We start from the raw sequence: 17523 nt of genomic DNA on the forward strand, positions 1-17523 counted from the left end.
CTTGTGCTATTCTTTCTAGAGTTTCTTCTGGGATATTTTCAAGGATTCCTTCTTAAATTCCGGAAGTTCTTCTATTGGTATTGCTCAGATTCATCAATGAAATCATACTGAGATTGTTCAAGATGTTTCTTTTCGGATTTCTCCTGAATATCCTTCTGAAATTCCTTCAGTAGTGCTTTCCAGTATTTCTCTAGAAGTTTCTTTTAAAATCTCGAAAAGATTTACACCAAGAACACACAAATGATCTACTGGAAGAATCCCAGAAGAAGGTTTAGGAGAAATCTTAGAATAAATGCCGGTGGAAACCCCAAAACGAGCTCCATGAGAAACGAAAGAGGGAAGGAATTTTTGGAGGAAGCCCAGACGAAAAGTTTGAAGGCATTGCAGAAGGATCTCCTAGAGAAATCCCAGAGATAACTAATTGAGAAATATCCTCAGGGAAAAAAACTAGAAGGAATCCCTGAAAAAAAACAAAACAGCAGCAAGATCAGGAAGAACACAAAAAAAATTCTACTGAAGAAATACTAGACGAAACTCCAAATGTAGAAGAAACTCCCTGAAAAAAAAAACTTCTTGAGGATCCTAGAAGTAGATTCTGCAGTGGTCCCAGAAAAAAAAATATCTTAGAAGAAGTAATCTCAGAAGACGAAACAACTCATTTTTTTTCGAAGATACATAGTGTGTTTAATTGACAAATTGAGAGATAAATTTGTCATAAAAATAAGCACTTGTTTTGGTGAGATTCGAACTCACGACTCCGTATCGCTAATCCGGCGCTTTAACCAACTAAGCCACAGAACACGTAAAACAAGAAAAGCTACCAAAAATTGAGATATGTCTTTTCTACCAATTAATGTATTAAAAACGTACATAAAATGTGTTAAATCATAATCTATTCGTTGTATTAAGATGCGCTACACGGTTCCACAGGTTCCATACCACTACACACAAACACCGCTATTCAAACCCGAGAAGTTGAACCGGGTTGTTTCTAAAAATAACCTTCGCTTCGCTGCTGAGCTTCGCGTCCTATTGTCTACTAGGAATTTTCCACTAGTAAACAGCACACTGCCGGATGCGGGCTTTTCAGTGCACAATGGGTTTAGAGTCGTATTTACGAAGACAAAAAAGTTTCTGCCAAGTTCTGTCATTTTTTTTGTATTATTGTGAAATGAGTACGGTCACTCGAGTGTGGCTTACCCAAAAATCTGCTGATTAATTATTCTCTATACAATTTCAAAATTCTACAAAGTTGTAGCAAATTTCCCGTGCCGTGCGGTGAATGAATTTAGCACCAATCGATTTCTCGTATTTTTTACGTCAGAAATGGTCAACTTCACATACCGAAACCAGCGGCGTTAAAAGATCCGTTTTTTGGGTCGATTTTTCCCACTGTGCATTGGTCAGCTGGTGAGCGCTTAATTTTTCAAGCATCGGTCTGAATTCCTGCTCCTGGCCTATCTGAGCGTTTAGGTCTCCAATGGTGTTCTTGACACCGTGGTTTTGGCAGCGGTCATACTCACTTTCGAGTTGCGCATAGAATGCGTCCTTGCCGTCATCAGTGCTTCCTGAGTGTGGGCTATGCACGTTGATTATGCTGAAGTTGCAGAATCGGCCCTTGATCCTCAACATGCACCTCTGAATATTGCCCTTAACGGTGGAGTGGAAGCTGTTCCCAGGCTAGCGTGAGCCGCCACGTCTATGGTAGATGGTGGTATGGTGGTATGATTGTCTATAAACGTTTTCACCATCGATCGTATCCGACACACCTCCTACGCTGCACTACGATACCGAATCTGCGGTCCTTCAGTAGATCGGCGAGTATGCGGGTGCTCCCGATGAAGTTGGGAGATTAACAGTTTCACTTACCGAGTTTCCAATCGCAAGTCCTTTATGTTCAGAGGGGTCGTAGTCATTGGTCTCAGTTCGTATTATTCAGTTATGAACACCACCACTACCCTGCCAGCCTATGGCCAAAGCTCCCACCAGGGTTCCCGATCTTCCTAAAGATTGCTCGCTGCCCGGCCGGTGCCACGAGTAGGTAGGAATAGAAGTTTCTAGAAATATGCTAATGATTTCGCATGACCTGACGCAACATTTTTTTGTCTTAAGAGCAAACTTATGTGTCTCCGACGGAGTTTGGGCCGCTGAATCCCATTTTGTGCTCAGATTTGCTCCAGCCCGAATAAAAAATTGCATTAGCCTGACATTTAATTTTGATGTGTACATCAACATCAAGTTTTAATGTACTTCTGCCGTTGAACATTATAATACATTACGATTAAGATGTGTTTATGCAAGGTTACATAATGTATACATCAGGAAATCCAATGTTCTATGATGTCAAGAATATTATCCAGAACATCGAAACCTGACGTTTTCAGATGTTTTTTGATGTACAAAAACGTAAGATTCAAACGTTTTTCCGATGTATGTTGATGCAAAAAACATTAGATTCAGACGTTCCCTGATGTATATTGATGTATGAAAACGTTACATTCCAAGGTTTTCCTGTGGTTTTTGATGTACAAAACGTCAAATCTAGACGTTTTTATATGTTTTTTTTTTTTGACGCACAGAAACATTCGATTCGCATATATTTCTGATGTTCTCGTATGTTTTGAATGTTTTCTGATGTTGAACGCTAGAATACATTGCGATTTAGATGTGTTTACGCAAGATAACATAATGTATACATCAGGAAACCAATCGTTTTTTGATGTCAAGAATATTACCCATGTTTTAAGGTGTTGTCTTAACCGTTTGCTAAAGGGGCACATTACACTCAGCTTGTGTAAACAACCGAAATTCATCAAAATACCTTATGAAATTTAGCCATAACTGTAAGGTGTGGATGCTATAAGAATACCTTATGAAAAATGAACATGCTTATTATAACCTAATTACATAAGATAAACTTATGAAAAGAGCAGAAAAATCACAAAATGATGCAGACTGGAATCGATCCATGAACGTCGAGATCTCTGAGCTCGTGCCCAACCCACGCGGCTATCGACGCTTGAGAATATCGTGTTGCTAAATGTGTATAAAAGCCAAACTGTGAGTCGATTCTGCGTCATAGACCGACCTTATGGAAGCCGTTCTAGCCGTTATGAATTGTTTAAAGGCCATTTCATAAGTTAGAGCTTATGATAATCTTAGGTTTATTTGCCTGCGTGTAGGCCCAAAGAGGGTCACCATGTGGTCCGGTAACCCTCTTCAAAAAATGCATATCAGAATTTTGGATATGCGCAATACACGAGCCGACACTTCCCTTTCGATAATAGGAGAACCAAGTTCGTTATCGATTGATATCTTCGTGATTCAACGTTAGAATCTGAACCCCGTTTATTTCGATGTTTTTACGTACTTCAATTTACTTAAGCATGACGTTGGCGTATAATGTAAGATTAGAAGATAACGTTTTTGAGTGCATTTTAATGTTTATGCACATAACGACATGACATGACGTTTGCTGTTAATGTAACATTAGAAGTAAACGTTTTTGGGTGTTTCCTAATTTTTATGAATACGTCGTTCAACATCAGTACGAAATAAGGGTTAGAATGTAACATTAGAACCCAACGTTTTCAGATGTATCTGCATTTGTAGACGTTTACGTTTACGTAGAGGTAACGTTTTTTTCATCGTAAAACATTAAAATATCGTTTGCATCTAATGTTAACATACATCAACATACATCAGAAAACGTTTACGTCTTATGTTTTTGCACATTAGAAAACTTCTGTAAATATTTAAACACAGAGAAACAGACGTAACACTTAGAACAAATTATATTAAAAATCATCTTCATGAAATCGTAATCGCCCAATGCTAATCATGCCGTGTTTGGACAAGCCACCACTAGATGGCTAGATGGTAGTGGGCAAATGTCAAACAGGAGCAAAAACGATGCCAGCGCCGCGACTGGTCAATTGACCAACTATCGAATATTTGAATCAACCGTTAAAAAGGTAATCGATGGGAAGCGAGTAGAGTGTGACGTCTATTTCTCTGTGATTTGCACATCAAGAAATGTCTGAAAACATCAGGTTGTGATGTTCTGGGTATTGTTCATGACATCAAAAACATTTGATTTCCTGATGTATGCTACCTTGCATAAACACATCTAAATCGCAATGTAATCCTGATGTATGAGACATCAGTGAACGTCTAAATCTAATGTGCTTGATTTTTAAAGAGTAATGGCTAGTTTTCACTTCGTACGTACTGTGCAAAACGACAGGACAAGTAATGGTCAAGTAATGATTCCGCTTCAAAGCAGTTCGCAGATGGCAAGTAAGGAAAAAAGTGTAACACTCGTAACGCCTCCCGTGCGAATCAAATGGAGCTGTCACTTTTCTGTGCGGAAAAATAGTCCGTTCTATTATTCCGTAAGGAAAAGTAACGTTTCTCCCCATACTGGATTAGTTGTCAAAATTACTTGCGGAAAAAGATGGAATTTTACTTGAGCGCTTTATGTGGCAACAGGAAACTTAGCTTAAAGCGTTTAATATCAGTACGACATTAGCTCATAATGTAACATTAGAATCTAACGTTTTTAGATGCATCTTGATGTTTATGAGAACATCGGTTTACATTACATGACGTTACTTTTAAATGTAACATTAGAGCCTACACTCTTAAAAAAATAGGAATTTACACGTGACGTAAACCATCAACGTACGTGAACATTTCATGACTGAATGGCAAATGTGACTGAATTTTACATCCATCATGTAAGTTCGAGTTGGTTGCACAAGATGTCAACAAACCTATGTGACCAGATAAATAGAAACAGTTTTACATTTATCGTTTGTCTCACAACTCGGTGATACAGCCGAGAGGTACACTCAGCGAAGTAAACTACCGAAATTCATCAAAATACCTTATGAAATTTAGCCATAACTTTAAAGTATGGATGCCATAAGAATACCTTATGAAAATTGAACATGCTTATTATGACTTAATTACATAAGATAAACTTATGAAAAGAGCAGAAAAATCACAAAATGATGCAGACTGGAATCGATCCATGAACGTCGAGATCACTGAGCTCGTGCCCAACCCATGCGACTATCGACGCTTGAGAATATCGTGTTGCTAAATGTGTATAAAAGCCAAACTGTGAGTCTATTCTGCGTCATAGACCGACCTTATGAAAATCGTTCTAGCCGTTATGAATTGTTTAAAGGCCATTTCATAAGTTAGACCTAATGATAATCTTAGGTTTATTTGCCTGAGTGTACGTGCCTCTCAATCAGCGGACCAGAGTTCGAATCCAGTTCATTATTTTACTTACATATGTTTTGTCTCTCACTTCGGCTCTAGCGATTGCTAGCTCGACTTTATTTGTGATAGATGACGTAAATTTGTGTCAAACGGGCCGCTCCTTTTATGTGCATCCAAGTGAACTTAAATTTACATGATTTTTTCTAAGAGTGTAATGTCTTTGAATGTTTCTTGATGCTTATACTTGCATCATTATACATCAGCATGACGTTACAATTTGATGTAACATTAGAACCTAATGTTTTCGGATGTATCTTGATGCTCATGAGTACGTTTTTTTTTACAACAGCATGACGTTACATTTTCATGTAATATCAGATCACAACGTTTTTTTTATGAATCATGATGCGCTCATATGCACATCGTTTTACATCAGTAGGACGTTAGATGCTAATTTAACATTAGAGTCAGATGCATTGTCGTGTTTTCATATGTCAAGCTGAAGTCAGAGTACATTAAAGCTACGACATAAAACGACAGTACTAAGTGTATTGATGTTGTTTGCTAATGCTTAGCTACATCTCAATTTGTATTCGGGAGTACTTCACAATTTTGAGCTATATCTCAATTAGGCCAAAATATACAATTTTGGGTTTTTTGATTGCAAGCCACTAAACATGGAAATAGTTTTTACGCAATAAAAGGGTAAATTGGTCAATTAACATATTTTGTTTTAACAAATCAAATTTAATAGATTTAAGCATTTTATGTTAGTAAGAAAACTTGCATGCAACTTTTGGAGGGTGACTTGTATGGGAAATATCGTACATAACATGAATCGGTTGAAACTATAAAATACTTAAGAGATGAAATATACATGTTAATGAACCAATTTACCTTTTGATTGCGTAAAAATATATTTCCACGCTTGCTGGTTTGCAGTAAAAAAAAGCCCAAAATATTATATTTTACCCTATAAAAAGAGGTATAGCTCAAAATTGTGACGTGCTGGAGCAAATCTGAGCCCGAATTCAAATTCAGCGGCCCAAAATCCGTCGGAGACACATAAGTTTGCTCTTGAAACAAACCAATAGGTAATTTTTGTTTCGCTGTGTTAATGAAAGTGATTTGTAAAGATTGCGTTCGGATAAAATCATGAAGATTTTATGAGCTGACTCTATAGAATTGTAAATTACGAGTTTCACGACCAACTATACTTTCATACTGATAAACCCAGTAGAAGAAAAGAACCAAGGAATCGTGAGATGTAAAATAAATAGATTTTGTTGTATATAAAAAAAACTACTGTCGAATCAAATAAAAATGACTCATCCAGCAATTGCGTTCTCCACATTGAGACAAAAGAAATCATCAAAATTAGAATAGATAAGAGGATGAAGCGTTTAAATGGTCCTCCATGAAAAAAAAAAACATGGACAGGTAACAACCCACATGGACAAATTTCCAGCATTTAAGTACCGTAGACTGAGGTGACATCATTCAATGTGGTGAAATTGTTCACTTGAAAGCGAAAGCTTATGATGCTTCGAAGTTGTCTGCTAATGGTCGTTTATGATATTTGTATAATTATTTTGCCACATTTTTTTAGCAATGAGTTAGTGTGGACTGATTATATTTATTTAATACTTATAATAGGGGGATTCACTTAATAGCGTAAACTGATTAAACGACGCGATCACCAAGGCAATCTTTGATTATTTCATTCGCAATTTCATGAAACATTTCAAATAAGCAGAAAGTCATGGCTTACGCAGCAATTTAATAAGGGTTCTCACTAAACAGGTTAAATTGCTGCGTAAGTCATGATTTTCTGTTTATTTGAAATGTTTCATGAAATTGCGAATGAAATAATCAAAGATTGCCTTGGTGATCGCGACGTTTCATCAGAATAAACTGTAATAAGCGGTTTACGCGGTTAAGTGAAACCCCCTATTCTGTTTAGTGAGTACCCCTAATATGTAATACGGTTAACATGGTGTGGTAACCGGCCGAATACATTTTTCAAATTTTCTTTAGAAAAATTCGAATTCTTCCGTTTAGAAAAACGCGACTGACTGGCACAAAAATCGTCTGAAGAATGAGTTTTCAGTCCACTTGTCGCTAAGCAACGGTATATCGCTCAAAACAGCTGACTGCTCTTTTTGTCACATATACCATCACAGAAAACCGCTAGCCTCCGTGCTCACCTCGACAACTCTCTTTCCAACAAGAATTTCTCTCTGGTTTTCTCCATACTTTGTACGCATACTCTTTCATTTAACCTTGCTACGCTACAAGATGCAAAGGATGTCACACTTTGCATAGTATCGTCACACTTTGCATAGTATCGTCACATTGGACCGTGTTGCCAAAGGCGCCAACCAATACGAAATGTGATATTTTCAAAATGAATAAAATATAAATCAATAAGTTCACATATTTTTTTTTTGTTTTTAGCATTTCATTTACTTCACTACATCTCCCTTTACCTGTACTCTATGAAAATACGCTGTACTGATAGTTAATTTGTCCTTTACAACCACCCAAAACTTTCCTTTGCATTATTTCTTGGAACAGGTCAGGTGCGTTACAAAGACCAAACGGGAGTCTAACGCACCGAAACATCCCAAATTCGGTAAAAAAGTTTGTCAGATGACGGGAATCTTTATCGAGCTCAATGTGGAAAAAAGCATTGGTCAAATCTATCGTGGAGAACCATTTCGCCCCATCAAGCTCAGCGACGATGGATTCGAGAGTTGGCATAGCGAAAGGGGATCGATGAATGTAGCGGTTTGGACCCCTCAGGTCAATTACTAGACGAATGTCTTCTTTTCCTTTAGGAACTATCACCAGAGATGAGCAGAATGCCGTGTCCATGTCATCGGTCACTCTCTCAATGATCTCAGCAGAAATTAGTTGCTGTAGTCGTTCTTCTACTAGCGGTTTAACTGCTTGTGGGATATTTAGATACACATTGCGGCATGGCGGCTTTGAAGTATCATAGTATATCTTTACGGGTGGAACATTGAACTTGGGAAACGGCTCACTTGATACGACTGAAGCAATTTCTCTGCCATTGATTGTCGATTGATCCAAATGAACCGTTGACACCGGTACATTTAGTCCTAGAAGCAGAACACTATACCTAGTAGCGGTTGATCTACTCAATAAAGCCCTTGTTTCATTAACAACGTAAAACTTCTCCATATACATTGGCCTGTCATCTGTTATGAACAGATTAGCCTCGAATGTGGCGGACACAGGTATCTCTTTAGACGTTGCATACGCCTTTAGCGGACGGTCAGAACCCGTCTTGACGTTGAGCACTTCTCCTTTGTACCTACCATCATTCATGATGCGATTGAAATTGCTTTCAGTGAACGTGTTTACCTGTGCTCCAGAATCAATCAAAAATTCGCATGGCATGCCTGCCACTGTGGCCGTAATCATCCCATCTCTTCTGCTTGTACCGATCTGGCAAACCGATAGTGCCATCAAATCCATTGCGTCTGGTTCTCGATCAATAATCTGATAATGAAAATATATAACTAAGTAGACAAAATCAACTAGGGACCCATATGCCACGTCACATTTATCGATCGACAATAAACATAATGTTTAATTTCATTTTCTTGTTTATTAAAGCAGTAAATTCAATCAGTACATACAAAAAAAAACTCAATGAAAAAAGTATAAATCGATCAATTCCAATGCGTGTCATAAGGAAATCATTACTTATTAATTATCGATAATTTCACTCACTTCAGATCGATCTTCGTTGTGCTCCGTTTTGGCTTCAACATTATTCACCGCCGCCGGAATCAACGATTTGACCTCAGCTGGTGTTGAGATGGGCTGCCTTTGTCCGCGGTATCGAACTGATTCAAGACCTGAATTGTTGCATGCTCTCCTTATGTGTCCGATTTGTCCACAGCCAATACACACCTTATCGACTGCGTTGCACTCCGAAGGTAGATGGTAGACACTGTTGCATCTCCAGCATCTGTCGCGTTTGTCTGTCGGTGGTTCACGAAATCCATGGCGTCGCACTGTTGCATCTCCAGCAGATCTTGGATTTCTTATTGGGTTGAATCGGGAATCTCGTCTACGTGAGTTGAAGAACTGATATCTGCCTCCTCGTGAGCCTCCTTGACGTTGGAATGATGGTCGATCGTTTATCGGGTATGCAGCGCTGACTGCTGCAACTGAAGCTGTCTCCGGTCTCTGGTGTTTGAGCTTGAAATACTCCTCGTTCATCTGAATCGCATCCAATTCTCGTACTTTGTCCACTAGACTTGAAAATTTCCCTTTCCGATTAAGCATTTTCAGTGCAGCTACTCGTACGTCTTTGCTCACAGCATGTTCCGCTACGGTGCCGACTATTTCCTCCATTTCCTTCTCTTCATCGTACTCACAAAGTCGAGCGGTTGCTCCAACACGAGTAATAAAGGCCAAGCTTGACTCTCCTTGATTCTGCATCATAAGCGCCAACTTACGACGTTGGAACATGACATCTGAACCAGATCCGAAATATGTTTTCAATCGATGCATGGCGTTAGCGAAAGGTTCAATTTCTGAGTCCGGGCAATCTCCATGCGATTTTGTATTGCGAAAGATTTGTAACAGTCGAGTGCCTGCCTTAATCTTGAATAGAGTGAACTTCGTCTGCTCATCCTCAACTCCGGCCAGTCTCATCGTATCTTCTAACAATTCTTTCCATGCTTCGTAAGCGTGACGGTAAATTTCGTCGTCGCCGTCTAGAGGCTTGCACTCCGGTATGTTGATGGATGATAACGAAAGCTGTGTTACCGATGCCATGAACTGGGACCCTTCCTTCGAACTGATACGAGTCGATGCATTTATCCGCTGAGTACTCGTAGGACCCAGAACTTGACGAAATTCAAGGCTACTGTCGTCACTCATCGGATGATCCAACGCAGATTCCATATCCTGTTCACCGGTGACGTCATTTGACACTGTTCTTCTACGTAGTCGCTCTAGCTCCTTCTCTAGTTGCTCGCATCTGGCTCTCTCTGCGCTCAGGTCACTTCGAAGCGTGTCTACTTCCTTGTTTCTCCTGATTTTGTTCGCTTTCTTGGTCAATGCCAACTGATCAATTCTGTAAAAAAAAACATTTCCATTTTGTACAACCACTCGTATCACTTTTTTATATATATAACTTTCGTCTATTATTCAACCAATTTTTGCTTTCCAGATTCTCGGTTTTTCACATGAAAGTCAATCAAACTTGTCCTCTCGCAAGTTATTTTTAATCATCATTTGTTTTCTCGCACCAGTGAAATTGGACCTCTCGCAAATTTTCACATGAACTGTCGCCATTTTGTTTTTTTTAAAGCTTGTCCTATCGCAAGCAAAATTTTCAAAATTATCAAACGTGATAACAGATTAGTTTTACTTTCATTCTCTAACTTATTTTTTTTCACTTTCTTTTAAATACTTACTCTGGATCGTCGTCGGCTGCGCCATTGTGGTAACCGGCCGAATACATTTTTCAAATTTTCTTTAGAAAAATTCGAATTCTTCCGTTTAGAAAAACGCGACTGACTGGCACAAAAATCGTCTGAAGAATGAGTTTTCAGTCCACTTGTCGCTAAGCAACGGTATATCGCTCAAAACAGCTGACTGCTCTTTTTGTCACATATACCATCACAGAAAACCGCTAGCCTCCGTGCTCACCTCGACAACTCTCTTTCCAACAAGAATTTCTCTCTGGTTTTCTCCATACTTTGTACGCATACTCTTTCATTTAACCTTGCTACGCTACAAGATGCAAAGGATGTCACACTTTGCATAGTATCGTCACACTTTGCATAGTATCGTCACATTGGACCGTGTTGCCAAAGGCGCCAACCAATACGAAATGTGATATTTTCAAAATGAATAAAATATAAATCAATAAGTTCACATATTTTTTTTTTGTTTTTAGCATTTCATTTACTTCACTACACATGGTGTTGCCTAAAATTAACAAAAAAAATGTTTTTTACGCGTATTGCATTTATTTTTTTTTACTATTTAAAAATTAGCAGAAATTCAGAAAAAAATAGTTGCTTTTCCATAGCTCTGGATATTGTACTAGCAATAAACTCGTTAACATCACTCAATAGCTCTTATTACCCGGACTCGAAATAAATTATTCTTTAAAAAAAATCGTCGACAAAGTATTAAACTACTTTAAAATCGTTAATGACTGACAAGTTATCCATGTCCATCCCGGTTACGGTATCTTACATAAGCGTTCAACTTATTCGGAAGTCAAAAGGTGTTTTATGGTTCCTTGTTCCTCTATCATTTCAACTGAAGAAACAGAAACAAAGCAAAAAAAAAAATGCACATCTGCCCATAAAGGTACGACGCGCCGTCCGTCATCGCTTAGAACAAAACCTATCACCCACATTTTCTGGAAGAGGTGAAGCGCGCGATCACTGATGACTGTACCACGTGCTTGACGTGCGCGCATCGCGCACTCCCTTTGGCAGAGGAGGAATAAAGGTGTTATCATTACGTTAACCTACCAGCAGGTTTTTCAACCGTGCCCGACCGTACCGATGCGTAGAATCCTTCCCGTTTCCCGGTCATTTCCGAATGCTTCCGAGGGCGATGCTCAAGTTTACCCGCAAAAGTTCATCAAAAGTAATTTACGCGTTGTTATGAATAGACGGTTTAGGCGGCGGCGATCCAGTCAACATGCAGGATTTGTACGAGTGCTATTTCTACGCCTACTGTAATGCTGCCAGTGCTGGGGAAAATTGTCAAAATACAGCTGAAGTTGGTAGACAAGTGAGTCCTGATTCTGTTTGTCAGAGCTGGGATGAAGAATGTGATCGTGATTGTGAATCGGAGACGATAACTAACGATGAAATGTATTGCGAGTTTGAGTATAGTAATTATTGTGGAAGCAGTTGCAGTGAAATACATAATAGGATGGATACAATAGACAATAATGGTATGTAGCATAAATGAATAATGAAGTCTTATTTTGTCATCATTTAAAAATAGAGGTACGTACACAATTGTAACAACCAGTAAGGTTACAACCAGATTAATCCACCTAGTGATGGTAGTGCCTTTCTCGTCGAATATGTACTCATATGCGCTCATGACAAATGAACAAAAAGGAAATTTTCCCTTCCAATTTCAATCGCAATGAGGAGAGCTCAACCAGCAGCACCCAAATTGTGGTAATTTTAGACGTAAAAGGGATTGGAAAAACTTTATTTGGTGTTGATGTGATCAAATTATTATTTTCCTATTAATGGTTGAGCCTTGTAACATTACTTTCATCTGTCATCAGATGTATGCTGATGTTTCAAGCTAGCAACACTTAACATCAAAATGAAATTTAATTCTAATGTAACGTTTTATTCTGGTGTGGTTACAAGTTTTCTGATGTTTCAAGTGAGCAACACTCGACATTAATATGATGTTTGATTCTAATGTTACATTACATTTATCTGTCTTTAGATGTAGTCTGATGGTTCAAGCGAGCAACAGTTGACATCGATATGACATTTGATATTAATGAAACATTTGAAGATGTTGTCTTTGGATGTTATATGATGTTAAATTCAACATCACATTGAAGTTTGACTTCAATGTTACATATCATATGTATTACTGTGTATTTAGATGTTACATTGAAGTCTGAGTACATTAGGATAACAACGATATACATTAAATGTTATGGTTTTATAGATGTATGCTGATGTTTATTACATTAAAATTTCTATTCGGGAAAAAAATCACCTTGTACGTTATTTCGAAACAGAAATAAATTTAAAAAAAAACTATGCTTGAATTGATTGATTCGATCAACCACAACTAATGATTTCGATGAAATTCGATCATCAAATTTTACATCAAGCTGCACCGCACCGAATTTATTGAGTAATATTATGTTTCCAGTTCAAAACCGAATTAGTGACATTTTTTCTTTTACTTCCGCTGCTTTTGCCTTGCGTTAAAAACATTGTCGCAAGTGAGGCGCTGTATAGAGTACCAGGTGTACCAGGTTTTGAGCTCGAAACATAATATCTCAAAAATTCATTTTGTAACATGTAAAAAATTTTACATTTCTATGAAGGAAATTGTCGTGTTTCGCGGAAGCCGCGATCCCACTTCGGCACTGGTGATCTCTTCATTTGGCTTGGTGTTACTTTTGCCCTACAAACTCAGAGCGTTCGTATCGCCAAACATCTTTCCACAAAGTTCGTTATAAGACTGACTCACTTTTCTGTTTTGTTCCTTTCCTTCTCTTTCCACATTTTCTGTCCCAATTCAAGAATCCGTGTAAGCCCCTTTCATAATTATACTTTCGTTTCGCTCACAGGGCTGCTCCAGCACACTCTAAATTTATATGCATCAATTATATTTTATCCTCAATATTTACCCACTCTCATTCCCTACAGAAATGTATAGACCTTTCATTTGAAGTTGTAGATTTTTTGGCTGCCATCTAAGATTTTGACGCCATTTTGAATTTTGTTATAAAACCACAATTTTCGCTGTATTCGCAACCACCGATTTGAAATATGAACTCACTTTCAGAAAGCTAAAAGTATAAGCTTTTCAAGTGTAGAATAAGCAATAGTTAAAACACAGAGAAACAGACGTCACACTCTACTCGCTTCCCATCGATTACACTTTTAACGGCTGATTCAAATATTCGGTAGTTGGTCAATTGACCAGTCGCGTTTCTCTGTGGTTAAAATACACAAAAATAAAAAAAAAAACCGCAACAATAAGATATTGATGAAAGCATGAGGCTACACAGCAAAACATAAATGCAACCCGCCCGATGTAACTCATCCCGCTGTACTAAATAATTAATGTACTCATGATTCCTATGTACGATAACATCGTTTTGATGTAAAATCTTTTGTTCTTGTGTGTACATTGCCCTATGTAATATTCATGCAACCGTCAGATTGATCGGGTTGCAGCAGTTCAGATGTAATATTGCACAACAGTTTTTTTCTGTGTACTTTCCATTTTCCCATAGAGCTTTAGAGCTTTCACATAGAAAATAATTTATGTTACTACTTTAGAAGTTCTATTGACCTCCTAAAGAGAGGTTATGTTTTGTAAAATCCCATTTCGTATTTTAGTGATTGAGTCGTTTCAGATAATATTTATTGTGAAAACTGGGTAGAAAAAATTGATTTACCGGTAAATTTATCAAAAAATGAATGATTAAGCTGATAGGGAATCAGTATTTCCCTTACAAACTTCCTTTATCTTTAATAGCCAATTAGAAACTCTCTTACGAATTAAAAAAATATAGTAGAATGGCCTGAGAAAATGTCAGAGGAATTACATAAATCAAGATGATTTCCAGAGAAGTTCCCAAAAAAATTACGAAATATTTCAAAAATCAATTCCCAAATACGTTTGAATATCAAAAAAGCTGAAGGCACCCTTAAATCACAGACAAACAGACGTCACACTCTTCAAATCAGCTTGGCATATGCATTTAACGATCAATTCAAATTTCATTTGATTTGCGCGATCCTTCCACCAGAGACGCTAGTGTTCGATCGCTTTAACGTTTACCAGTGTACACGTTGCTGAATGATGCAAACGAAAATTACAGGCGATTTGTGTAGTAGCGTGCGTATTAGCAAACGTCAAATCGAAATTGATCATGGCCGACAGTGTCTCGCGCGGTTATACCAACAGGTGGCAGTATGCTCATAAAAAAGACACCGGGCAAAAGAGTTTGATGAATTTCCTTTAAGAGTCACGTCTGTTTGTCTATGCTTAAAGAACAACCAAAGAACTATCCAACGGAATCACTACTAATATTGCATAGAAGAATCCCGAAGTAATTTCCGTTGCAGAATAAATTTCCAAAAAGAATACCGAATAAGTTGTCGAAGCTACTTCCGAAAGAATTCCAAAAGAAGTTTCATATATAAAATTTTGTATGGAACTCGTTGCAAAACTCGATTTTTTCAGCTCTCTTCGTATTTATCCAACTCGGCAACCCTTGTTGGATAAATGTATGACTCGTGCTGAAAAAATCAACTTTTTGCAACTCGTTACATAAATAACTATTATTATTATGCAATAATTTTTTCCATGATGCAACGCATTTGAGTTGCATTATGTTCATAATGCAACTCAAATGAGTTGCATTATGAACATTATACAACTATTTTTCATTATGCAACTCATTTCAGTTGCCTAATGAGCCAGTTCGGTAAAATTGGCCATTATGATACCAAAATGAGTTATATAAAATGTGAATTATGATGCTGAATTGCATAAATTTTTTTTTAAATTTACCATATGTTTTGAGTCATCGACCCACCAACGCTTCTTGTGTGCGTTTTGTTTCTTCTCATATCAACAGGTTCGATAGCCGAGTGGTAGCGTGCAAGCCTGGTGATGTCAAGGTTCTGGTTCGAATCCGCTTGCCAACAGATACTTTTTAAATTGAAAATCGAGTCCATAGTAAAATTGAAAACATAATTCTGTTGAATTGAAACGAAACTCAGACTGCACAAATTTAGTGGCGTTGTGTATTTAAATTGACCCTCAAAATAGTAATTTTTACCGCAAGCCGCCGTTCAGTGTAGATATGATTGGAGAGTATTTTTACACAGATTTATTCACTTGTATGTCTGTTAGTATCGGACTCAAAAAGACATTTTACTCCTATATACTTTTTGAGTTCCACTTCGGCCCCATATCAACTGTGCAAAATTTCAACTTGATCGGAGAAACTATATTTTAGCGCCAGTCATGTTAAGTTTTCATACAATTTACTATTGGGAAAATCATTTTTTTCAAAGAAAAATCGCCACAGGTTGGTCATACCCTTAAAAATAAATCGATGAATGATTTCTGTTGGAAATTTTACGAGGAACCAACCCTCCGAAGACCGCAAAGCAATATAAGGCATGTGGAAAAAGTTATTGGCTGAAAACCAAATAGCATGTCAACGCCGTTAAACACGTAATACTTATGACACACATGTGATACAAGAATCACTGTACAATTGCGCTTGAAATGAGTGCCGTATTGAAAATTCTCTCAGTTCAAGTCAGTTTTGTTAGAATTTTCTTGGCACTGCGTACCGTTGTACATGAATCACACTCGTATCACATGTCTGTCCGGGATATAAGGAATAACAATAAATAATAAAATCTCAAAACTTTATCGATCGAGGAAGGCTTAATAAACTTTTTCATCGTTTTGCGGTTTTCGGAGGTCTGATTCTTCGTGATGTTTACTACAAAAATTATTCATTGAAATATTTTTAGGGATCAAGGGATCAGCGGAGTACGACCAGCGGCGTCATGGTCTCGATTTTTTCGGCAGTCAAGTTCGCAGATTGTGAACAATCCTCGGTACCCACTTTACGTAATTTATGTTTAGTCCCTTACTGTCAGAGCTATCAGATCGGTGTAACATGCTAAACATAATTTACACAAAAGGCAATTTACACGGAAAAAAATACACGGTAATGTATATTTATTGGCAGGGAATGAAATTATCAGCAAATTGAGACGAAAATTGACGTTTTCCGAGCAACCGACCAATTCAACGATTCTTTTTCCAGCGAGAAATGTTCATCGTTCGCTGCTGTTGTCCACGACCAAAGATAGCCGATCGCTCTTGCCATTTTCGCTATCCAACTTTATCACCTTGCCGATTATCGCGATAATTATCAGGAGGCAAATAACAAAAATTGTGCCGCCAATGGGATTCGAACCTAGACCCTCCACAAAAATGTTTCTTAGCGCGCATAACCACGTGACCATACAAGCTGCTCGAAAGGAGGAAGAAATTTGATTCATAAAAGCTTCATTTAGTGGCGACGGCCAGACGGAAAGGCGAACAAAGCGCAGAGAGCAAACCAGTCGGCTTTCCATTGCTGGTGATCTGAGACTGGTGATAATCCATTTTCGGCGCTGCGGGACGATTGAGAACACATTCTCGGGAGAAAACCGGGTCTGAATTTATCGCACGTCTTTTTTCGCTGATAATGCGTGTGAGAGAGTTTTCTATGATCGCGATCGTGATCGATAATTTCATTCCCTGTTTATTGGGTACCGGACTGGACACAGAAAATTTAATGGTTCTCTTTGGTACATCGAGGTCTTGAAATTAGTCTATGGTACGACTGCAGCGATCAACACGTTTGGTCGTGTTCGCGGCGTGCTCACAGAATGTAAACTCCATCGGAGTATAAACGAAGATTAACTGGCAATATAGCTTCGTCGGTGATATAGCGCTATATCGCTGCGCCATTTTTCGCTCTTT

At 38.0% G+C, this 17523-nt stretch overlaps 1 protein-coding gene across 1 annotated transcript; it reads right to left on the bottom strand.

Moving 5' to 3' along the window:
• Positions 1-7728: 7728 nt before the first annotated feature.
• Positions 7729-11015, bottom strand: LOC134285992 (uncharacterized). The gene is made up of 3 exons (XM_062847554.1): positions 10695-11015; positions 8995-10351; positions 7729-8760 (listed from the first exon to the last, which is right to left on the bottom strand). Exons 1-3 carry the CDS (start codon positions 10739-10741, stop codon positions 7729-7731), a joined length of 2436 nt encoding a protein of 811 aa, XP_062703538.1. The 5' UTR covers positions 10742-11015.
• Positions 11016-17523: the final 6508 nt, after the last annotated feature.

This window comes from Aedes albopictus, chromosome 2 (genome assembly GCF_035046485.1).
Source record: "Aedes albopictus strain Foshan chromosome 2, AalbF5, whole genome shotgun sequence".
In the NCBI taxonomy this organism is placed as follows: Eukaryota; Metazoa; Arthropoda; class Insecta; order Diptera; family Culicidae; genus Aedes; species Aedes albopictus.

Bases quoted from the DNA above. Each gene is read 5' to 3' on its own strand.
- LOC134285992 (XM_062847554.1), bottom strand. From the start codon at position 10,741: ATGTATTCGGCCGGTTACCACAATGGCGCAGCCGACGACGATCCAGA. The intron at 10,352-10,694 runs GTAAGTATTTAA...TTTTTTTTACAG, and splicing joins GCAGCCGACGACGATCCAGA to AATTGATCAGTTGGCATTGA. The intron at 8,761-8,994 runs GTGAGTGAAATT...TTTCATTATCAG, and splicing joins ACAACGAAGATCGATCTGAA to ATTATTGATCGAGAACCAGA.